The 25,269-nt window shown below is 41.6% G+C and overlaps 1 protein-coding gene across 4 annotated transcripts in view; it reads right to left on the bottom strand.

Moving 5' to 3' along the window:
* Positions 1-3,172: 3,172 nt before the first annotated feature.
* LOC124133237 (CAP-Gly domain-containing linker protein 4-like) overlaps positions 3,173-25,269 on the bottom strand; it is a 45,582-nt gene continuing 23,485 nt past the window's right edge. For all 4 annotated transcript variants that reach the window (XM_048400528.1, XM_048400530.1, XM_048400531.1 and 1 more), the window contains exons 7-13: positions 23,443-23,580; positions 6,328-6,453; positions 5,807-5,930; positions 5,525-5,613; positions 5,245-5,299; positions 4,424-4,518; positions 3,173-3,629 (exon numbers count right to left, since the gene is read on the bottom strand). In XM_048400528.1, coding sequence (XP_048256485.1) covers positions 3,337-3,629; positions 4,424-4,518; positions 5,245-5,299; positions 5,525-5,613; positions 5,807-5,930; positions 6,328-6,453; positions 23,443-23,580 — 920 coding nt within the window. In that variant the 3' untranslated portion in view covers positions 3,173-3,336. The remainder of the gene's footprint in view (positions 3,630-4,423; positions 4,519-5,244; positions 5,300-5,524; positions 5,614-5,806; positions 5,931-6,327; positions 6,454-23,442; positions 23,581-25,269) is intronic.

Genomic DNA, 25,269 nt, shown 5'->3' with positions numbered 1-25,269 from the left:
TGAGTATAGTGCTCAGTATAACTAGTATAATTCATTATGGCATGTGTTGTTGTTTTTTAAAAAGTGTGCACTATACTCAAGAAAATAAGGTACAAAGCCCTCATCATGTTTAGTGAATTGTAGCAAAACTAGCATAAACAGATGCTTTGGTATTTTGAAGTAAAATTTTGTGTTGATAAAATATACTGCAAATTTCTCATAAAATGTTTTGACAGGAGTCAATTTGAAGTATGCTTAGGGATCAGTCATTAATTATTTTTCATCCATGATTATAAAACAGAAAACAGAACTCGCCCCATCTTCCACATCAGAGAAACATAAATGCTATCACTATTTAACAATAAATACCTGTTTAATTACCTGTCCCAAATTGAGTTTAATGAACACAACCTCCCCCTTAACCTGTCATTTTGTGTGAGTGATCCATCCCACTCCCTAATATGTAATAAATGACTGGTCCCTAATGAAGAATCATTATTGCCAAGTATTCTAGGCATTCTTTGGCATGATCAGGGCCAACCGGATTAGGTTCACATGATCAGGGCCAACTGGACTAGGTTCACATGATCAGGGCCATCTGAATTTGGTAACACGATCAGGGCCAACTGGATTAGGTACACATGATCAGGGCCAACTGGACTAGGTTCACATGATCAGGGCCATCTGAATTTGGTAACACGATCAGGGCCAACTGGATTAGGTACACATGATCAGGGCCAACTGGATTAGGTACACATGATCAGGGCCAACTGAATTTGGTACACATGATCAGGGTCAACTGAATGTGATATACGCAATCAGGGCCAACTGAGTCGGTACACACAATCAGGGCTTAGCCAAGTGAATTCAGTACACATGGGGGCCAACTAAGCTACCAATGCGATGTTTTGGTACTTGGACAGAGGAATGGTAATAGCGGATGAAAGTTGTTCAGTTGGTACATTCTGACTTGGTGACAATACGAGGATGAGCACAACAGGCTGGATATTGCCTTTCATCACACGACATGTGATCCAAGCTAAGAGTGAGTGAGTGAGTGAGTGAGTTGGGTTTAACGCCGATTAAACAGTATTCCAGTTATATCATGGCGTGTCAGCTTAATGTGGGAGGAAAGCCCAAAGTGGTGCAGGTCTCAGACGTTTACCACTTCGGTGAAACCCACGAGCACGGGTATGGTGCTGACAAACCTAGAAACATATTTGGGGCAAACCGGGATTCGAACCCACAATCATAGGTTTCTGGCGTGCCCAAGGGACGCAACTCTGCACAGCGAGTGGCGGCGCCTTAGACGACTGGGCCACCCGTGCCCCCTCCAAGCTAAGATGTCCTGACCTAGTTACACAGTATCAGGTCACTACAGTGCTGGCTGCAGATACACCACCCACTCACTGCCAAGGAATGCAAGATCCTGATTGGTTATACAGATGACCCTCATCAAATTGAAACTTGTATGTTGCGAGGTTGAGTGCATGTTGTTTAACGCTACAGTTAGCAGTATTCCAGCAATAACACAGACAATCCAGTGGTCGACACTATGAGCAACATTCCCCACTGGGGTACGCTGACACAATCAGTCGATGACCACCTGATCCAGTTAAGCAGCCTCTCTTGACCTGGGTACTTTGGACATTTCTATCCTGGAATCCTAGCAGGGTATAATTTCAAGAACCCGTGTAACAGATTAACCAATAATAGCAATGGACTGGTAAAGACTCTGGACAGTTTCATCAGCAGCTTGGTCTTGTGTAGTCATGGCAACACTGCATCACAGCGGGTAGCAGCTTCCAGCAGTTCTAACATATCTACAGCAACAAGGAAGGAGCAAGCACCTGCGCGGCCAGCCTCAGCGTGACAGAGATGTCAGGACATGCTCTGATTCCCCCTCTGCTATACTCCTCCTCATACCTTCATTCAATTATAATAAATACCACTGACGGATTTCGAAAATGTCCTGTTGGCAAATGTTAAAATGGCTGATTTGCACTATTTGGACATTTTGCAGTCACAATCGGACAAGTCCCTGACTTGACCCGTTTATCAAAATACCTTGTTTTTCATCTGATTAGAATGAAACAATCCTAACTACAGATGTCTAATCCAATACACTGTTCATTCAGGATTGAAACATGCTGCGACATCACTGCTGCCTCAAATGCTGAGGCTTTGCTCAGACGGGGAGATTCTGATCGTAGATCTATGCAGATCTATGTAATTTCAAGCACAAGAGAGATGGAAACTATGTCCTAAGTGAGTGATTGACAAGTTGAGTCAGTAATGGAACAGTGCTGGTGAATGGCTCCATGGTATTTGTCCTAATAGACTGGAGATACAATACACTGGATAGTCATGGATGGCTCCAACAAGACTCAAGTAAACAAGGATTTTCGAAAGGACAAAGTGGACGCACTGTCAGCAGCGACAGAAACTAACATTTTTAGTCTACTAGTCCTCATAATGTTAACATATAACAAAACCTTAAAATGGCAAAAGTCTACTATTTCTTATGATACCTAACTATTGGCAGTTTGGCAAGGACTACAGGACTAGTGCCAACTTCTAAAGCTGCTGTATGGTTTGTAAAGTGTATGGAACAGCACCTCTATGGACAAGATGTTGTTGGTTCACCAGGTAGACGGAATGCATGGTGGAGTTAGTGGCAGGTCGTTGTGATGAGACACTGAAGGGACATCGTGGAGAATACAAACAGCCCAACATCATCAACAAGATAAAGTGTCTTCAATGTCATAGGCATCAGATGATGGTTTGAAGCCTTACTCTCAGATATGGTTCATCGGAACAATGCCAAATGAGCAGTGACCTTCCCACAAGGTCATGTGTAAACTACTTGCTAAGAGAGCAGCTCAGATAAAATCCGATTGGGGTTGGGGAGGTACAGGTTACTTAATTTTCATGCAATTTAAAGTGCAAGTCAGGTTCTCCCTGGCATCCTCATCGTAGGCATACGGGTTCAGTGATAAAACAATAAGCTTGGCATACTTGAAAGCACTGCTGCATGACAGCTATACAATACACTTGGAATTAGTATTCACTTGACGTAAGCTGTTGGGAGCTGTCGGTAATAGATACAAGGCAGAGTGTGCCAGGTGGCTTGACAGTTCCACAGTCAGATATTTTGGGATGGGTTAAGGGAAGTACTTTTTTTGGTCCAACATTGAAATTTTGCACTGCTCCCTTAGATCTTTAGTGTAAATGCAAGTCTACATATGCAATATTTAGTTGCATCAAGACTGGTTTTGAATTTCAGCAGAACAGTTGAAACCGTTCGGCTGATATATTTTTCATTGCTAGTATTTCATATCCCGACTCTTCCTTCTCTTAGTGACTGTGATGGCTAGATTCCCCGTTTATGCGACTGTCGCCATTTACTCGCTGATCACTACTGTGCTTCGTCAGATCTGGTGGAGAATGGCTGTCAGTCATTAGTTTGGCTCCGTTTATTCCTCGTACAAACACCTTGCTTGGCCTCACAATAAGCCCATGGTCGGGTTTACATGTAAAGTATCTCTTTCCCTGTACACTGCCGTCGTTCTTCCCCTTGGCTGCCCGGAGATCCACGCCCAGCCACACCCCCTCCCCGAACTCCGTCGGTCCCACGTACCGCACAACACCTGCAATGGAGATGTATACCAGGAATCTAACCTCAACAGAAATATTTAGGAAGGTTCTGATTACACTGAATTAGAAGACAAGGGTGGTGGGGTAGGCTTTACATCTTCAGATTAGTTTTTCATAAACCTTGAAGCTATGTTGAAGAACTGCCTGAGAAGTATGGCTGTGTCGGTACATGTTTTCAGATGCACTTATTGTTTTGGCAAAACACATGTCAAGTGAACTGCAGCACTATAGACAACTGACATATCATCCGACAAATCTGGCAGATTGAAGTACGAGACCAAGTACGAGACCAAGTACGAGACCAAGTATGAGACCAAGTACCACACCAAGTACGAGACCAAGTACGAGACCAGATATGAGACAAGCAGAAGACCAGGAATGATTTTGTTTGTTTGTTTGTTGTTTAACACCGCACTAAGCAAAATTCCAGCTATATGACAGAAGTCTGTAAATAACCAATACTGGACCAGATCCAGTATCCAGTGATTGACATCATGAGCATCGATCCACACAATTGGGATCGATGACATGCATCAACCAAGTCAGCGAGCCTGACCACCCGATCCAGTTGGTCGCCTCTTATGACAAGCATAGTCGCCTGGCAAGGTACAAGACCAGGGGGAGACAGGTAGGAGGCTAGGGGGGAGACCAGGGGGGAGACAGGTAGGAGGCTAGGGGGGGAGACCAGGGGGAGACAGGTAGGAGGCTAGGGGGGAGACCAGGGGGGAGACAGGTAGGAGGCTAGGGAGGATACAGGTAGGAGGCAAGGGAGGAGACAGCTACTAACCCATCTCGTTGTTACACAGGACACTGATGCCCGGCTCCAGCTTGAGGTTGGGACTGGAACCAGGGGTACGCAGGATGTTCATACTGGACCGCGGCCTGCAACACAAACAACTCCATTAAAGTCGGGGCTCTAGGTGTGTTCAAACATTGCATGTATGCAGGTCGGGGTCACAGGAACTTCAATAATGAACCTACAAATTGTAGGGAATCAAACCCAGCCTTCTGAGTGTAACAAGACAACGATCCCACCACTGGGCTACCTGCAACTCCTTAATCAACATTCTTTATATCTGCAATACAAGGCAGAAAAATGAGGATACATTCTCAAAGCACTAATTTTAGTAAGGAGTTAAAATTTACATTCGCATTGGCAACATTTCAATCTCATAAAAATCAGATCTTAGTTCTCACTACAGCGAAACAAAGATCTGAGGACCGATCTTTTGCGAACTTTAACACCAAAGGAATACTTGAGAAGAAGTCAACATTAGCCAATCAGAAGGCAGCTTTTTCGTGCTTTACAGCACTAGTTTCAAACTGGCGACTACACCTCGAAACATATTTTGACGAATTCTCGATTAAAGATTTGAAACTGAACAAAACAATCTGGAATGGCTAATAGATGTCCTAGATTGTATGGATTCAGTCGTAAATCCCGTGACGATCATTCGGGAATTACTCTATGTCGTCTGTGACAATCTTATTTTCAATTTTGAACATGCTGAACACCAAATAACAGGTTTACAGTGAGACAGTATGTTGGCTACAGAGCCAGAGAAAATTCGGAAACTTCTCTACTTCACTACAGAGATGTACACTTACGTTTTCGGTGAGGATTTAACCGGCGTGGAATTCAGCAGGCTAGCTACACTAGGAGCTGGAAATACAATACATGACTAAGAATTAGAGAACATGCTGATTATCAAAGTTTAAAATCCTTTCAGTGACGAATTCTTTCTATGTAAGTCAAACCTTGCTTATCCGGATACTTTCGTTTTCTCAAATATTGTCTGGAGTAATGAGTGATATGATACATGCTAAAGCTACCCATGTAACGCCTCAAACAGCAGACACTCGAGCAGCTCTTCAGGGGTAGACTCACCCGTCATCTTCCGGTCAAGCCTCTCGGACACAGCTCCCCAGCTGATAGTGTCCAGGGACTCGTCCGAGTCAAACCGGCGGTCACCAAGTCTGGAACAGGACAAACTTTAGTACAAGGATCATTGAACATATTATTTTTTCCACTTTTGAGAAATATGTCCTCACTGATCAATGCACACTTAGAAAACCAGATGAGCATGGGTTTGTTTAGTTTGTTAATCTTATAAACAGAACGTTCCTTCCGTCTGTTATTACATTGCACCAACACTTTTCCTTCTCTTACTTCTGTATCCTTGACAACGGGGCAAAGACACCAAACTTGGGCCTGCAGGTGAAATAGCGTACTCCGTTAACACAGCCATCATTCTTCCCTGCCGGCTTGTCCAGCTCAATCCCATACCAGACACCTGTACAGGGATAGAGAGACGACAGTGACTTCAGGGAATCCCATTCATATCTGATCTATCACCTCTCAACGGAGATTGGAGTAAAGGTTCTCAGTTTTCAGGAAGCTTTCTGCTTTATGAGAGTGAACAAGTATCAAAATAGGCTTCCAATTATTAGTTTGGAATCCTTTTAACTGGCCCATGAACAGCAATGAACAGCCACGTTGATGCAAAGAGGTGAACTTAGTCAAACAGCAACGCTATCACTGGAAACTCCCTGTGTGTTTAACATTATAAACTGCCCTGGGTACATCTGGATGTCAGGACAGACCCAATCAGCTCTAGCAGTGACATGGCAAAATTACTGACTATATTGACCCACAACAACTGTACTGTGCAACTATTTACTATACAATACCTGGGGCGAACTTGGTGTCTCCTGCAAATCTGACTGTGCCCTTCCTCTGTCCGGCAACAATGACCCGATCCCCGGTCTCGATGTCCCCCAAGTCCCCCACAGATGATGCCCTGGACTTGCTGAGGCCTGGAACACAACCACATTGATGGTAACATTGCAGCTTGCAGTGTAAGTGTCAGCGTCAGCGTCAGTGTCGTGTCGGATGTACGATACATGACTTTTTCCGGTTTTATAGTACTAGCTCACTGAGATATCATGTCGCAGTTTACCATGAATACCAGATTCAGACTCATCATAAAGACTCCTAGACAACCAGCCCAACACCAGGCAGGGTAACAACAAGTACCATCTTCAAAATCTTTTGTTGGGTCAAGGGGATCAAATCACCGACCGTTCACTCTCCGGGCAGTCTCTCATTCTCTATGCATCATGGTGGATGTCCTCTATAACAGACCCGACAATGCATCTCCGAAAATACCAATCTAATAACACCCATTGCTCATAAAAGTCCCTTTAGGGACCTGCCAGTAGATATTTCATATCTGTTTTAAACAACAGTTATTCAGCTACGTATTTCTGAGAAAACACATTGTGTTTTAAAGCAGTGAACCATCCCACTACCACAATATTTCAGTTCTATCACAGTGCAGCAGCTATGTGGGGGGAAAGCTTAACTGATGTACATTAGCCATTTACCACTTTGGTGAAACCCACAAGCACAGGTATGGTGCTGACAAACCTAGAAACATAATCGGGACTCATCTCAATCTGAATCCTCGATCACAGGTTTCCAGTATGCTTAAGGGAGGCAACTCTCCATACTAATGCCATTGCCTTCGACTGGGCAATACATGCCTTTAGTCAGACGGGAATTTTTATAGGGCATTATCATTTGCAGCAGCCCAGGGTATGCCATTAACTGCCCGTTGATTGAGGGCTGTTGAACAAATGATAATGCCCTGAACAATAGGGTTATCGTTATTATAGCGGAAATGGAGAGAATCTGTCCATCATGTCCATCGCATGGTAATACCTCTACACCAATCCAATCAAACAACAAAATGTGGCAGTTGTTATTCACACGTAGGTTACCACAGAGGTCAAGTTTGACACAGGCCTAGAAACATGTCGTCAACAACAGACACTTCACTATATGTCACAAGACGCCACTTGACCTTGACCAACATCGGAGAGAAAGAGTTCAGGAGCAAATTGAAAGTAAACTTTCAGAGTAGGTTGAACATTGACTTGTTTTTGTAAGTGATATGGAAACGATTGACAGTGCAATGATTGATGCACCTGCAAGCTAGTTCACAGTATCAGCCTCAATGCTGCACTTGGCCATAGTGTACATGGCCATACAATCTGGCCGGTGTTTACTCATCTCAGTTGATACTGTATTCTCCTAAGTTTATGGGGGTGATCGGGTAGCCTAGTGGTTAAAGCGTTTGCTCATCATGCCAAAGACCCAGGTTCGATCCCCCACATAAAACCATACCCACTCACTCACACCTCACAACTCATGCACAGGACATCAACTGCCTATACATCTGATACCATTTGACTCGTGAGGCGCTCACAGAATCACCTGAGTTAATAGAGACATTATGAAAGTCAGACGCCATGTTTGTTAACGTTAGTTTGAAGATTAGCTTGGAGGGTCATAATGTGATTGACAATGGCCAGTTGTCAGGCAAAATAACAACATTATCGTGTTACAATGGCCAGCACTTTGCCTGATAACTTGCGGAACATTTTATAATTCCACCCATCTTAGGTAGGACACTTCATAATCATCTGTGTCAAATAATTAAATTGAAGGCTGCATTACTCTGGGAGTAGTTCTGCTATTTTTGTATCATCCTTTACAAGGGGCATGGTGAGAGGTTGATGTAAGCGTGTAGGTTCTCGGCTCCAATTCTTGTATGGTCAGTAGTCGATCAATGGCTTTTTCAAACCAATGATGAATCTTCAAATTGTAACCAATTCTCACCACTAGCTGCATCATTATCTGGGACTGATCTGTGTCATGGTGGATGGATGAGCTTGAGACGGGCCTTGGTGAGCTGTAGTTATGTGGCAGGTACCAGCAGAGTTAGAACACCCAGAGTGACCTTCACCTTCATCACGTACATGGAGATCAAGCCACGTCTGAGAACGACGACTGGTGTCCTACTTCTGACACACAAATGAACTAAATAAGGAAGTGGTACTTACAAACTGCTTTTTTCTCTACATGAAAAGTAGCCAAGTAGGAAGTCAAATCTGGGCCTACAGCGTGAAGAGCCACAACTTTAACCTCATTGCCCCTCTGAGATAGGAAATGTTCCAGATCTCAAAGGTTGAGTTCGTTCCCCCGGGGACATCGCATCCACAAATAAACACTTGACACAGCCATCGTGGCTAACAGACTGCCATTATAAGGTCCGCAGATACAGTTGTACTTTTAACAAGATTTCTTTTTTTATGACCCATCCATAAACTAGCTCCCACTCATATGTTATTTTTTCAAAAGCACAGTTATGAAACAACTTTTTCAAGACAAATTTCTTTTTTGAAACAACTTTTTCAAACAAATTTCGTTTTTGAAACAACTTCTTCAAAACAAATTTCGTTTTTGCACCAAAATCCAACTTTTTTCATATCAAGAGGTTACCTGAACATAAGAATCATGTTTACTTTCATAGATTTGGAACATACCAGAGAATTACATATATAAGGACACAATCCTCCCTCCCTCCCTACCTACCCTGTCAGTCTGGAAAGACATCATGAGAAATAAGACAAAATTTGTTTCCTGTGCATACCTAGTGTCAGACTAGCAACTAATTTTGCAAATGATTCTAACAGTCTGTGCCAAACGTTTGAGACTACTCACCATAACATGACTCTAAGCATACCTTTCTGTAGAATTTAGTGTTATTATACCGATTATCATAAATGGAGCTTACTAGACCGAACAGAATTTTACTAGACTCAGGCTTTGGACTTGTGGCTAAAGTCACAGACCATGTCAAACATTATACATTTTACCATTTGAATTGAAAGCAACAAAAATCAGAATTTGATAGCTGATAGCATGTGTGATAATAATAAACTACTAGCATCACTCATGTCAATCACTGGATTGTCTGGTCCAGACTCGATTATTTACAGACCGCCATCATATTGCTGGAATATTTAAGAGTGTGGCATTAAACAAGAAACAAACAAATAAGCGCCAACAAATCTCTTAATCATTCTCATTGTACTGAGTCAACTGTTGACCTACAATCTGCCTCAAGGTTGATACACGATCCACAAATAAGCTCATATGCTGTATCAAGCTGGCTGGGACACCGGGATGAAACTGTTTGGTGTTTAATTACTCAGAACTCATCTGGGAGTAGTGAGAGAGTATGGTCTTCACTCATTGTACCAATGTGCAGATTGAACACGGGTCTTTGGTGTGCCGAGCCAACACTTTAACCACTAGGCTACCCCACTGCCCCTAATCAGGATGAAATAGCAAGTTACAATACTATTCACTGTACCTACAGTACGCCAAGAGCAATTATGTGTCTGTTATTTCATCCATCAAGCAAGACCACTGTCCTCTTGATTCATTCTAAGCTATAAAGTAATTATCTAAATGTACAGTACACCACACCATTTCATTACTTTACAGGACTCTCATATTGCCTGCAAGGACCCTAAAAATTATTTATTATTGGGTCTCCTTGACATCCACTTTTGCCATCTTCCGGAGGCAAGGGATTTACTGACTATAAAAGTCAAGTTTCCACCCTTGAAGAACTAGGCTGGAATTTTGTGGCTCAATCGTAGTGCCATCAATAGCTGGGCAATAGAGTTATTTCCCTTCTATGTCCGACCTACTGACCAATGAGATTCCACCTCTCATATCACTTGCATTTACTTCAAACAAAAATTATCCTGGTTCGCCCGGATTATGTTTCTAGGTTTGTCAGCACCATACTCGTGCTCGTGGGTTTCACCGAAGTGGTAAACGTCTGAGACCTGCATCACTTCGGGCTTTCCTCCCACATTAAGCTGACACGCTGTGATACTACTGGAATACTGTTAAAAGTAGCGTTAAACCAAACTCACTCACTCATTCAAACAAAAATGGCAGCTCCCAGTCAATACAATCTGATAAAGTTAACTCAAAAAAAGGTTTCACATTCCCCTCCTTACAGACAACCAGTGCATGTGGATTGTAGCACAACACTCGAGGACCTTCAATATTCAATAAAAACATGAAAAGATATGGAAAATGTCTGTTGATGCCCAGTTGACTGTACACGTTTTGCAAATCCTGCGATTGACTGAAATCTGCACGAGAATCACCATGTTGTTTCCGAACAGGATGTTGATTTTGTTATGCAATTTTGCATAGACTAATACAAAGTCAAAATGCAATCCCCTGAAATTCCAGCCTAGTTTGGCAAGGGTGGAAACTGGACTTTTATAGACTTCTTAAGATGTTCATTCCCAGGTGTCTGTCCCTTTCCAGTATTCTCACACCCAAGCATTAACTTTTCAATTCAATGTCCAATAAGTACCCAAAGGCGGATCCAGGGTGAGGGGAGGCCTGGACCCCACCTCTGGATCCGCCTATGGTACTGGAATTTCAAATGTTCATTCCCAAGTGTTTGTCCATTGCGGAAGTACACTTATCACCGACTTGTATATAATAAACATTTCTGTCAACAAGATATATACTTGGGCCAACAGGAAATGCTGAAGGAATGCCTCCTGAAGCCTATCAATGCTGAAGGAATGTCTCCTGAAGCCTATCAATGCTGAAGGAATGTCTCCTGAAGCCTATCAGTGCTGAAGGAATGTCTCCTGAAGCCTATCAATGCTGAAGGAATGTCTCCTGAAGCCAATCAATGCTAAAGGAATGTCTCCTGAAGCCTATCAATGCTGAAGGAATGTCTCCTGAAGCCTACAGATGCTGAAGGAATGTGAAACATATCAATGCTGAAGGAATGTCTCCTGAAGCCTACAGATGCTGAAGGAATGTGAAGCATGTCAATGCTGAAGGAATGTCTCATGCTGTTTACACACTCAATTTAACACTAAGACGCACTCAGACATCACATGACCGATATGGTTTAGACATCCTACAAGTATATCTTGCCACATGCTTGTGAGTAGTGTTTGCGATAGATAGCTGTAATACTGATACTACTGATAGCACAATTTGCAACAAACAAAACACACAATGAAAATAATACACTAAAAAATGTGGCTAGAGTAAGGGGCAGGGATGAGTCCAAATTTACTACCCGGCTACCCACCTCACTATTACCCAATGCAAGATCCTGGCTTCAAATCACATTCAATCAGCATTATCATGCTTTTCAACCAATCAGATTGAAGCAGACACACCCACTCATTATAAAATATCTTATAAAATATGTCAACAGTCGACACAAATCAAAGAACGATCTGGTCCAGAAGCCACCATCTTCATTCAGCAGAGCCAGGAATTATTGAGTGAGGACATCTTTTACAAAACCAATCCTGGCTCCCTTGGGAGACATCTTTGTGTGTGGTCAAACAGTATCCCCAAGGAGAACGGTCAATTGACATAAGCTTTAATTTGAGGTAAAATTGTTCAAATCTAACAAGTGATTTCATTTTAAGACTACATTTCAAGTTTTACTCAGAAAATATTTTGAAATATTTCATTTCATTTCAATGATGCTACAACAGAAAGTCAAACTACCGAACAGTTTGGCTCGTCAGGATGTGATTCCACATTCCATGACGATTTCATAGCACAGTAATGCAGTCTGTGACTTCAGTCCATTGACCGGGGTAATAATAGTGTAGCGCTGTGAGCATCCACTTGGTGAATGGAATCTGGCGCATTACAAATGCACTTATTATTATTAAGCACCATTAGAAATTGGCACTAGTCCTGTAGTCCTTACCAAACTGCCTAATAGTAAAGGTATCCTAAGGACGAGTAGAAATTAGTCCATTTTAAGGGTTTTGCTATATGTTATCATTATAAGGACTAGTGGACAAAAACTGTTAGTTTCTAACCCTGTTAAGCCAATAGTCCGAAGCCCAAGTCAAATGAAATAATGTTCATCCATTCAGCATGGTAAGATCAGCTAATAACATGCCATATGATAACACAAATCTTTCATGTTTTTAATCAAGGTGCTCACATGATTTGATGCACTTCTCGATGTCAGATCCCTTTTATCACAATGTTGATCTTGCTTATCAATCAGATCGTCTTGAATGGGCGCCACCATTTTGTTTTAAGCAAATGCAACTGATACGAGGGATGGAATCTGATTGGACCATAGGAATGCATAGAAGGGACATAACTTGTAATATCCACTTGTGGCGCTACGATCGAGCCCAGGAATAGCAGCCTAGTTCGGCTAAGGTGGAAACTGGACTTTTATTTTAAAGTCAGTTAACTCGCGTGCCTCAGGAAGATGGGTTTCTAAGCCACAATCATGGGTTTCTGGCCCACAATCACGGGTTTCTGGCGCACAATCACGGGTTTCTAGACCACAATCATGGGTTTCTGGTCCACGATCATGGGTTTCTTGCGTGCCAAAGCAACACAACTCAGCACAGAGAATTGCATTTCCATAGACAACTCGGCTACCAGTGCCACCCACACTTTCATGACATACACCATAATCAGCAAATTAATATTGAATAATAAACAAATTTCACCATCATCTTTCCTGTTTTTTATATGAAATGAATCAACACTTGTCTTCAAAATTACAAACCCTCCACAGCAGTTTTGCAATATTTGACATAACCAGTCTACAATAACCATCACAGACACACCATGTCCAGTCATCCATATTCAGGTTGACCAATTCCGGGGTAGAACAGATCTTCAGCAACCCATGCTTGCAGTAAAAGGTGACTATGCTTGTCGTAAGAGACAACTAACAGGATCAGCAGGTCAGGCTCAGTGACTCGGTTCATGCATGTCACTGTATCTCCATTGCATGGATCAATGCTCATGATATCAACCACTGGATAGTCTGGTCCAAACGCAGATAAATTACAGACCGCAGTCAAATAGCTGGAAATATTGCTGAGTGCAGCGTTAAACAACAAACAAACTACATGTATTGGGCAGTTTGGCAAGGACTATTAGGAATTGTGCCAATTTCTAACACTGTTGACACCTTTATGCATTATGCGAATAGTAATCAGGGTTGGATTTAAGGGAACTTCATTTGACTTGCACCAGGTGCATGTTGACATTCAAATCTAGTTGCACCAGACAAAAAATAAGGTTGCACTCTTGTCGAATACATTTATCAAAGATGAAATATAGATGCATAAACTGAATAAGTACATCTCAGATGACTGTCATGACTTTACATAAAAATTGTCACTTGTGTAAAATGTAATATGATGTGCAGTCATGGAAGTACCCTGTTGATGACGTCAAGCCCAAGAAAGCATGGCAAATTACATATAACATTGTACAACACATTGTATGTTGTAGAGGTATACAATGTTCAAAGCAATCTCATTAAAATCAGATCTTAGTTCTCGCTATCGTTAAATAAAGATCTGAGGATAAGAAATCGACATTGGCCAATCAGAAGGCAGCTTTCTCGAGCTTTACGACACTTGTTTCAAACTGGCGACTACGCTTCGAAACATATTTTGACGTATTCTTGATTAAAAAGTTTAAAACTGATAAGAGGAACATGCTGGAATGGCTTATAGATGGCCTAGATTGTATGGATATAATCATAAAACCCGTAACTGTCGTTCGGAATACCCCGTGTTAAATATTTTAGTGGTTGCATGATTAGAGTGAGTGAGCAAGTTAAGATTTAACGTCACATCGGCAGTATTTCAGCCATATCGTGACGATTGCATGATTAGAAGATACATTTCGACTGTCATGATCTGGTAAGCAACACTATGATTGGTTGGATGAAAGGTCGTTCTGACGTGACCCGTAATGGGATGTCCTCAGATCTTTGTTTAGCAATAGCGAGAACTAAGATCTGATTTTAATGAGATTGTGCTCAAAGATCCTTGTGGTGTGGAAAGTAAGGGTTAGACACAAAATAGAATTCTTTTGAGTACATGTTTCACATAGCTAAATCAAGCAATGCTTACTATACTGTGTTGCCATCATAGGACATAACCAACATCTGTGTACATGATACTGGAGAAAGCATATCAATAGCAGTTTTGAAATTAGGTATGGAACTGGAAGTCAAGGGGTCCAGATCACAACCCCAATCTATATGTAACTTTAAGTCCCCCATATTAAAATACTTTCGCAGAAAAAAATCAAGGACTCCCCAACTTACTCTTATGATATCAATACATGCCCATTACATAAATATCAAGTACTGCATGATCTACGTTTCTTAATCATTTTGCTCTGTACAGATGTTGACATTAGACAATTCTCTCAAAATATATTAATATTTGGTCTATATGCCTAAAAACCTTGCCCTCCAATGCGCCCCAAACTAATAAAATTTAATATGATCAGTGTTGAAGTTCAGAATGGGGGTTTTGGGCTTGATAATATAATCTTGGTACCTCCAAACACTGAACTTGCAATACAACACCAAGGTTTTGACAAGGATGCCTTCACCATCTTCACTTTCATACTTATTTTCTCACTAGATTATGACAACTGATCTGGGCGTTGATGATAAGTTGGACATCTGCCGGATTGTCTGGAAAAATTAAAACATAAAAAACACTGTGGATCTGTATATTGTATTTTGACAAAATGATTACATTGTGACGGACACATGTCAAGAGTTCCTGATGATAACTTATGTCTATGTACACATGTGATATAAGTATTTCATTCATAATCACACAAATAACAAGCTAATCGGAGATGACTGATAACAATATCAAATAAAGTTTATTTCAGTCAGTTTAAAAGGTTTCTAACAATATATGTCATAGCACAGATACCCTAAGACCAATTCACGCTATTACATCCGTTAGCTTTGTTTCACACACGGTTCACAGCTGCAAGCAATCTCTCACTCGGTATACAGTATGGCTTCGTCTGTGGCTATAGATTCAACTTCGCACCATCCAATATTAAAACTAATTTGGCTCGTGGTCGTTTTCCTATTTCCTTTGAATCATTCACGCACGCCGGTGTTGAAATATTCGAGCGGCTTCCTCGTTCATTCATTCAAACTTGCGAGGGAAAATGGCTGCTCCTCGTCTGGCAACAACACACTGTACGTGCTTCACACTTCTTCCTTTCGAATCACAAAGGAACACACCTCTACGAATATCCAATCTGGGTTGTAAGGTTTAGTTCCCTTTTGAATACACGACCGAGGACGGACTAGCGTTTCCCCGCGCGACTTATTTTCCGTCGTCTCTCATGACGAATGTTTATAATCTACTCAACACCCTTGTTCAACAGAGGCAGGAGGCGCTTCGTCCTCCATTTCCTCGTCGTCTAGAAGATCAATTCCATGTTCATCGTCCTCATCTTCATCATCGTCCATAGCATAATCACTATTTTCATCGTCACTAGATCCCATTTCAGAGTCATGTAACACTTGACACCGTAATGTTGTTATTTCATCTGCTTTGTTCGACGCATATTCGTAGTACATATTCCGTACACCCTCCGTCACCGCCATGCGCAGTCTCAACGAGTAGCGGAATGATCGGTGATTTTCCTTGCTAGCTTTGTCGTATCGTTTCGCCATTTCATCTAGTCGTCTATTTAGTTGTACAATCTGTTCACATGCCTTCCGAAACGCCCTCTCGGCTTCGTTTAGTTTCGTTTGTACATCGGATGTCATTTTGTGTCTCTATTTGGCCTGCTTTCGCACAGTTCCTTCGGAAAGTATGTTGTAACTATTTATAGCGGCAACTGGCAACCTCATTCCATGGGCCAGTCCACTCTGACAACGGGGGTCAAAGGCTATACACACACCATATCGAACCGTTTACATTTGAGCATAATTCGATCGGCGCTTATCGACAATACACTGAAGATCGGATGTAAATAGTTGAGTATTTTACATGTATGTATATTTTACATACAATTTACAAGCCCAATGTCCCTGTTCGTCTGAAAGTGGCTTTTTGAAATGCAATCTGACTGTCCAAGCTGACCGATTGCGTGCCACCGACCACTGGAAATAACGGATTAGTGAAGGTGTGGAAATCTCACGGTTGTTATTCAGCCAGATCGTTGTTCAAAACAATTAATATCAGAGGTTAATGTGAGCTTAGCGAAACAACTCTCCACGCGGTCTGCTCAACTTGAGAAAACATCCTGCCATTGGGGGTATTACTCATTTTCAACCTTTCAACAAAAGTGTGACCGGTAATCCTTTCGAGGAATGTGTTTGTATAATAATGATTGATTATGCGTATACAGTATTACCAAACTTAACCACAATAAATATAATACAATTTCATATGACATAATACAGTAATATCTTCAATTTAAATCCTTCAACTATTTCGGGATTATCGCCTTGATTTATAGTTGCTATTATTCGACTCATTATTGAGCGCAGGCTTATCTGCAAGATGCTGTACTTGAAAAATGAAATATTACTGTTTGTTTCACGCTGTTAAACGCCGCAATATTCCAGCTATCTGACGGGGGCCATTACTACGTATATATACCACGGTGCTTTTAAACAGAACGTTTCAACGTGTTCTTCCGCGATATGAAAAACAAATGGATCTCCATAAACGTACATTTGTAAAATCAGCGACTACATGCATGTTTAATAGGTATCTCAGAAAATGGCGGGAATGTCACGTGTTTGTATTTCCAATTATTCCATATTTATTTTGTAAAGTACACCAACGCGTCAAAGTTGCCATCACGTGTCACACATGCAAATATACTTCTTTGAGCAATGCCTGTCGTAATGGACAGATCGAGCCACATACATCCATTACTCCGAATAAGCGCAACTTATAACTCGGCGAGTACAACTGAACATGTCCCCGATATCCGTGTTCCCCAAGTACTTATAGACAGAACAGCTATGAGATAATAGGGATTATCGCCCCCGATGAACTTATTTTGTGGAGCCTCGGTGGGAAACTTTCAACATGAAATCAGGAAGGACTGATAATCCATATTTGAGATACGACCATACGTCATTAGTGGCTGTGGAATGGACGTCCGTTGTCGTGGCGACATATCCTTCCGTACCATCACTAGTGAAGAATGATGGGGCTTGTAGTTACATAATCTATATTGCATTATTTGATACAAACAAAATGAAAGTACGTTTTATTTCCAACATTACAAAACCAACACTTGCATTTTAAACTAGGTGGCTGAAGCAAATGCATATTGGGAATGGCGAGCACATTTCTCTATCAACTTATGTTATTTTGAATCATAGGCTAAAATAGAATCAGATTTAAACTTTTTTTAAATTATTGAAGGCTTCTGTTAATTATTGCTTTTAGCAATGGGGAAAGTCATATTGCAGAGATATCCCCTGAATTCATAGGAGTCTTTTTTTTCCTCCTTGATCATCCAGTGTGCTATATCACTAATCTATTACACATCATAATAGAATGGAGATATGATACAGTGGATAATCGAGGATGATCTTTAAACCTGGGCATGGGCAATTAAAGCAGGTCACTGATTAACATCATTCTGAATGTGTGTAGATACCCTTACCACATAACTCAGAGAAGATGCTGTCACTGCTTCTCTGCAGGATCTGTCCTGGTTACAGCAAAGACCTTCCTGAAGACTGTGAACCATGAAATATTTCTCCGGAGAATAATCCGATTATTCCCAGCAAAGCCATAAAATCTCTAAATTTCCAGCTGAGACTGCAGATGCATTTTCAATACAGATGACAGTTGCAAAGAAAATGCCCGAGTTCTCCACAAAGCCACAAAACGTAGGGGAGACATTGTTTACTTTATCTAAAAGGGCTTGCAAAGACTATCCAGAGACTTCTCCACCAGGCAATACAAATCTTCCATAAGTGAGTGAGTGAGTATGGTTTTACACTGCTTTTAGCAATATTCCAGCAATATCACGGCTGGGGACACTAGAAATGGGCTTCACACATTGTACCCATGTAATCAAACCCAGTTCCTCGGCGTGACGAGCGAACGCTTTAACCACGAGGCTACCTGACCGCCCCTCGAACCAAGTTCTTCCACAAGCTGAGCGACTGCTTTGTCCACTAGGCTACCCCACCTCCCAGCCCCCTGTGGATTCTTTGCTGATATGCTGTAGCTCATATAGCCCACTACATCAGCATCATGATAACAATGTTATCTCATTGTTCCATTTTTATCGTGTGTAAATATAGGTGTGACATTTCTGTAGATATTAGTGGGTTTGTGGAGTGGATATTTATGAATAATTTTATCAAATCATTTTCATACTGATAACTCAAACATTAAAAATAAATAAAGGATGTAACATTCCACAAGAGGAGAATCCTTGGACTGCAGGCTGAGGAAGATGGCATGAGGTGTCTTTCCTCAAGAACAGGTTCTGGGGTGTCTATTATGGCACTTAATCCCCACAATAGGACCTTCCAAAACCTGCACATATGCTTAAGATATGTATATATATGGCAAATGTTGATCAAACCACATGTTATAATTATGCATTTGTGACATAATACTTGGCTGCATGTTTGTAGATGAATATGAACTGGCTGTCATACAAGTTCCAGCTATATGACAGCGGTCTGGAAATAATCAAGTCTGGACCAGACAATCTAGTGATCGACATCATGAGCATCAATCTACACAATAGGGATAAGATTACATGCATCAACGAAGTCAGCGAGCCTGTCCACACGATCCTGTTCGTTGCCTCTTACGATAAGCATAGTCACCTTTTATGGCAAGCATAAGTTGCTGAAGACCACATTCTGACCTGGATCTTCAAGGGTCTCATATACAAGAACCATGTGAACCATGTTATATTAATTAAGTTAACCTTAAACCAGGATGTTCTTCTAAAAAGAAACAAGTCAAGTCAAGTATTCTCTGAGCACAGTCATATTTCTATCACTAGTTCTCAGAAGTGATGCAGGTCTTAGCCGTTTCTCCCTTTGGTGAAACCCACACACACGGGTATGGTGCTGACAAACCTTGAAACATAATCAGGTGAACTGGGATTTGTACCCATCATAGGTTTCTGGTGCACCCAAGGGACACAACTCTGCACAGCCAATTGCTGCACCTTAGACGACAGGGCCACCCATGCCCCACCCTGACAAGTACATTCCCTGTCAACTAAAGTTTGTTTCAAGGCGTCAATAGCGGGGTAATCTGATCGTGGTTGCTGTTAATAATGGTGAGTTGTCACAATTTCACCAAAATTAATTAAAACAATATTAAAAGGAATTTTGAATAAAATTAATGAAATAAGTTACAAACATAACTTACACTTTTTATAACCAGACAGTGTAATTACATGATTAATTTGCGTACTTAAGTACGGATATGTTGACATGGTATTTAATACTAGTGTTACATGCTCATGGTAATATATTTGCATTGGGGGGGGGGGGACATCAAAACTCATTATGGTGTGTATATTGCGCATCCCCTTCTACGCAGCTGTGTTTTTTGGGGAAAAAGTGTGCACTATACTAAAAAAAATACAGTAACTGTCAAAGCAATATACCACAATTGCATTGCATAATAATCTTCTACCAGTGTTACTGGAAAGGCAAGGCAAACCCCTTGGATGATACTAGGGCTTGGATGGGTAACTCGGGTACCCGGGTCGGGTGGGTACTGAGTAGGACCCGTATACCCACAGAACTACCCAGACCTGTGGTTAGTCACGTGATATATTGTTTATTGACAAACATTATCCATAACTGTATAGTTACACTACAAGTCACTAATTTTCACATTTCTTTCTGACTATGCACCATTCCTTCTGACTTTTCATATGGCTGAATAAGGATAATACTTCAGTCAACTTCAGTGTATGCATGACAATATCGTTTAATACATGTATCTAAATACATTTTGCCAGGGCTATGGTAAAATGGTAAAAAAATTCCCAATTGGACATCTTGTATCTATCTCTTGAGACCTACAGTGGGTACCCGGGTAGGGTCGGGTAATAAGGGACTCGTCCCAGCCCTAGATGATACTAGGAGGGAATGGTTCCCTAGTACCTATTTGTATGGATACAGCATCTAACATTAGCATCAAGGCGCAGTTCCACAAAGCAATCTTATACGACGATAATCGTAATTGTTAAAGTATGGGAGTTACTATAACTATCACCTTGGCACTAAGACCGCTTTGTGGAACGGCGCCCTGGTGGCTCCATTGTCAGACTTGGCCAAGGGTGTTGTCATCATACACCAAGGCATGTCTAAGGGAGGCAACTCTGCATTGGAAATTTGAAACACTAAGGCTGTGAAAAACCCAGAAAGAGTTTTCCAATAAAGGAGAGCTGGTTGAGTAGTGTCCCTGACCTACTGAGTGTGGATGCTGACAGCAGGTGACAATGGATCCCACAACGTGACATGTAAGTTGTAACAGCTTCGGCCATTTATGACAGTGGAACTGTCACACACCTGCTCCAATAGGCTGCCATTGTATTGGTGTGATAATAACATTGATTATTCACAACAATGTCACAAGAAGAGAACCATATCAATATGTGAGAAATGGGCAAGAAAGTTTGTAAGTGCATGTCATGTAAATAAATCAACACCAGAGTTTTCAATGATTCTGTCAGTCACACCTGGAATGTTCAATGCTTAGAACTGTCAACCAACCCGAGCTTGTCAATGATCCTCATACCTGAACTCCTCAAAGATTCTACCACCCACCTCGGAACTCTTCAAGGATGCTGTCAGCCATACCTGAATTTGTCCCATGATTCTGTCAGACACACGAATGTTGGCTGACAATACGTTGTGCGATGATAATACTTCGAAGGGGTGCAGTATTCAACCACCATTTCTATTCGGGTTGAAGATTCAGAATGACAAAGGGTACGCTGTAGATGAGTCGTCATAGCAACAAGAAAACAGTCCCTTCCATCAGCATTAATTTATTTCCCACAACCCTTTAGTAAGAATTTAGAAATTAATAGTTCAGAAACACAATCAAAACAGATAGACTTTAAGGAAGAAAATTTATGGACGTTTACTTCTTTATTATGAGGAATTATGTGTGTTCCTCATAATAAAGAATTGACATCCGTAAATTCTCTTCCTTATGTGTATCACTTCTAAATGCCATTCAAAACTTTAGTCAAGAAGTTTGGCTCAATGACACTAAGTGAATCAACAATATAAATATTATAAATAAATTGCCATGACTATGGAATATATAAATATTTCATGTATATTTTTCCTGCTAATGTTTGATTGAATGGACAGACCGACAGAAACAGTCAGTTGCGGCAGACATAAACTGGAAACCAGTGCTTCCTGGAGTCCACTCGCCTGAACTTTAAGCTCAGCATCATTTTAGTACATTCTAGTGTTATACTTGCCATAGTTAGCTGATCTTACCAGACTGGACAACATTTTACTAGACACAGGTTTTGAACTAGTAGACTGGGTATCATGTGCTAACCCCATCTAACCATCACAAAAGCACTGTAGTTTGGGAGCATGTAGGTCAGTGTTCCCGTTTACCGGCAATTACCAGTTATGTATCGGTAAAATTAGGCTTGGACCGATAATTCATGTGACTGTCAGTCACATCATATAGACCGGCACATAAAGTACCTTATAAATCTTTGTGGTCGAACAAAAGATCAGGGATAATCACTATTTTTTTAATGGAGTCAACTTGTCTTTTATCACATGGGTTTCCCGTTGTCTATTTTTAGTTCAAGGAAATAATATTTTGCTTTGCTTTGAGGTTAATTATATATTTTTAGAGACTTAGTCTCGAACCAAAGTGAAATGTTGATGTTGAAAGAATTAAAAGCAGGTAGTTTTCATACATTTTCTTATTTGTTCAAAGTTAGGACTGACAAAAAGTAGAGGGGACTGGTAACGTTAAGTCCGTTAAGTTGACAGTCCACTTGGACTGGCAGTTTCAAAAGCCAGCAGGTTCACAAATTCCCAAGGAAATGTGTGAATTGCAGAAACACTATTATTAGATACCTGATTCAACAACAGGATATTCTACTCAAATTCAGATCATTTATAACACTTCAAGTGCCTCTTGGAAGACATGCTGGTGTGTATTGCCAGCCACTCTATCTCCCTCTCAGACTGGTGTTTCCTCAACTCCTGGCCAAGGAGACTCTGGCACTGCTTGTTGGGAGGACACTAACACACCATTCTCCTCAGGAACACAACACCACTTGCCCACCGTACTAGACAGGGCTCCAGATAGTTTTATAAACCATTAAAAATGAAATTATTCAATGGATTTTGATAGTTTCTTTGGGTATTCAATACAGTCTTAATCCCTTGGGTCCATCTGTTTGGTATTTTTAAGCCAGTAATAAGCAATCATGAAAATAATTTTCCTTAAAATGTTGTTTTAGGTGAACAAAATGTGCATTATTCACTGCAGTAGAGTTGATTATATGTGATGTATGACATTTTTGGTGATTCTTAGACTTTCACACACATCGCTAATAATGCATATACATGTACACCAGTCATAAACAGTGTGCAGCACAAACTCAGCTTACTACTTCAAGTTGGTTTCCGATAAACTACAAACTAAAAACAAAATGGCAACCATCTTGACATCAAATGATGCCTTAACTGACTTGTCGATTCACAGAAATTTTATTCACTAGACAGTCGGGCCACCTTTATGCAAATGTTACTAGCCCAATTTAAAAGTCACTGGCATTCAGTGAGTTAGTGAGCATGGTTTTATGAAGCATCTAGCAATATTCCAGCAATATTAAGGCAGGAACACCATAGAATGCGTTTTTGATGTGATGCGCGAACACTTTAACCATTAGGCTACCTCACCACCCCTCCAGGTATTCAGAGGTGGTTTGATTGAAGAACAGACTGGGGATCCACAAGACCTACCCAGGAGTGGCACGGTGGAGGTAAATACTCTCTTGGCTAATATTGCATCTACTCACACCTCATCACCACAACATGAATCCCATGTAATACATACCCGTATCGACCCTTGCTGTCACATGGTTGACCTTGACCGTGGATGGCTTGAGGGGAGATCTGCTTGGTGAGCCCGGCGATACCCGTGAAGCCAGCACTTGGCCAGGCTTGGTGATCTTACTGACAGGAGCAAAGATTCCTGCAATGACAGCAGCATCAGTTACATCTGGAGGCCTACAGATTATCCTGGTGATCTTACTGACAGGAGCAAAGATTCCTGCAATGACAGCAGCATCAGTTACATCTGGAGGCCTACAGATTATCCTGGTGATCTTACTGACGGGAGCAAAGATTCCTGCAATGACAGCAGCATCAGTTACATCTGGAGGCCTACAGATTATCCTGGTGATCTTAGTGACAGGAGCAAAGATTCCTGCAATGACAGCAGCATCAGTTACATCTGGAGGCCTACAGATTATCCTGGTGATCTTACTGACGGGAGCAAAGATTCCTGCAATGACAGCAGCATCAGTTACATCTGGAGGCCTACAGATTATCCTGGTGATCTTACTGACGGGAGCAAAGATTCCTGCAATGACAGCAGCATCAGTTACATCTGGAGGCCTACAGATTATCCTGGTGATCTTACTGACAGGAGCAAAGATTCCTGCAATGACAGCAGCATCAGTTACATCTGGAGGCCTACAGATTATCCTGGTGATCTTACTGACGGGAGCAAAGATTCCTGCAATGACAGCAGCATCAGTTACATCTGGAGGCCTACAGATTATCCTGGTGATCTAACAGACAGGAGCAAAGATTCCTGCAATGACAGCAGCATCAGTTACATCTGGAGGCCTACAGATTATCCTGGTGATCTAACAGACAGGAGCAAAGATTCCTGCAATGACAGCAGCATCAGTTACATCTGGAGGCCTACAGATTATCCTGGTGATCTTACTGACAGGAGCAAAGATTCCTGCAATGACAGCAGCATCAGTTACATCTGGAGGCCTACAGATTATCCTGGTGATCTTACTGACGGGAGCAAAGATTCCTGCAATGACAGCAGCATCAGTTACATCTGGAGGCCTACAGATTATCCTGGTGATCTTAGTGACAGGAGCAAAGATTCCTGCAATGACAGCAGCATCAGTTACATCTGGAGGCCTACAGATTATCCTGGTGATCTTAGTGACAGGAGCAAAGATTCCTGCAATGACAGCAGCATCAGTTACATCTGGAGGCCTACAGATTATCCTGGTGATCTTAGTGACAGGAGCAAAGATTCCTGCAATGACAGCAGCATCAGTTACATCTGGAGGCCTACAGATTATCCTGGTGATCTTAGTGACAGGAGCAAAGATTCCTGCAATGTCAGCAGCATCAGTTACATCTGGAGGCCTACAGATTATCCTGGTGATCTTAGTGACAGGAGCAAAGATTCCTGCAATGTCAGCAGCATCAGTTACATCTGGAGGCCTACAGATTATCCTGGTGATCTTAGTGACAGGAGCAAAGATTCCTGCAATGTCAGCAGCATCAGTTACATCTGGAGGCCTACAGATTATTCTGGTGATCCTAGTGACAGGAGCAAAGATTCCTGCAATGTCAGCAGCATCAGTTACATCTGGAGGCCTACAGATTATCCTGGTGATCTTAGTGACAGGAGCAAAGATTCCTGCAATGACAGCAGCATCAGTTACATCTGGAGGCCTACAGATTATCCTGGTGATCTTAGTGGCAGGAGCAAAGATTCCTGCAATGACAGCAGCATCAGTTACATCTGGAGGCCTACAGATTATCCTGGTGATCTTAGTGACAGGAGCAAAGATTCCTGCAATGTCAGCAGCATCAGTTACATCTGGAGGCCTACAGATTATCCTGG

This window comes from Haliotis rufescens, unplaced genomic scaffold, assembly GCF_023055435.1.
Source record: "Haliotis rufescens isolate VD_foot unplaced genomic scaffold, xgHalRufe1.0.p SCAF_2, whole genome shotgun sequence".
NCBI classification, from domain to species: domain Eukaryota; kingdom Metazoa; phylum Mollusca; class Gastropoda; order Lepetellida; family Haliotidae; genus Haliotis; species Haliotis rufescens.
This window is presented reverse-complemented; position numbering and strand designations above follow the sequence as displayed.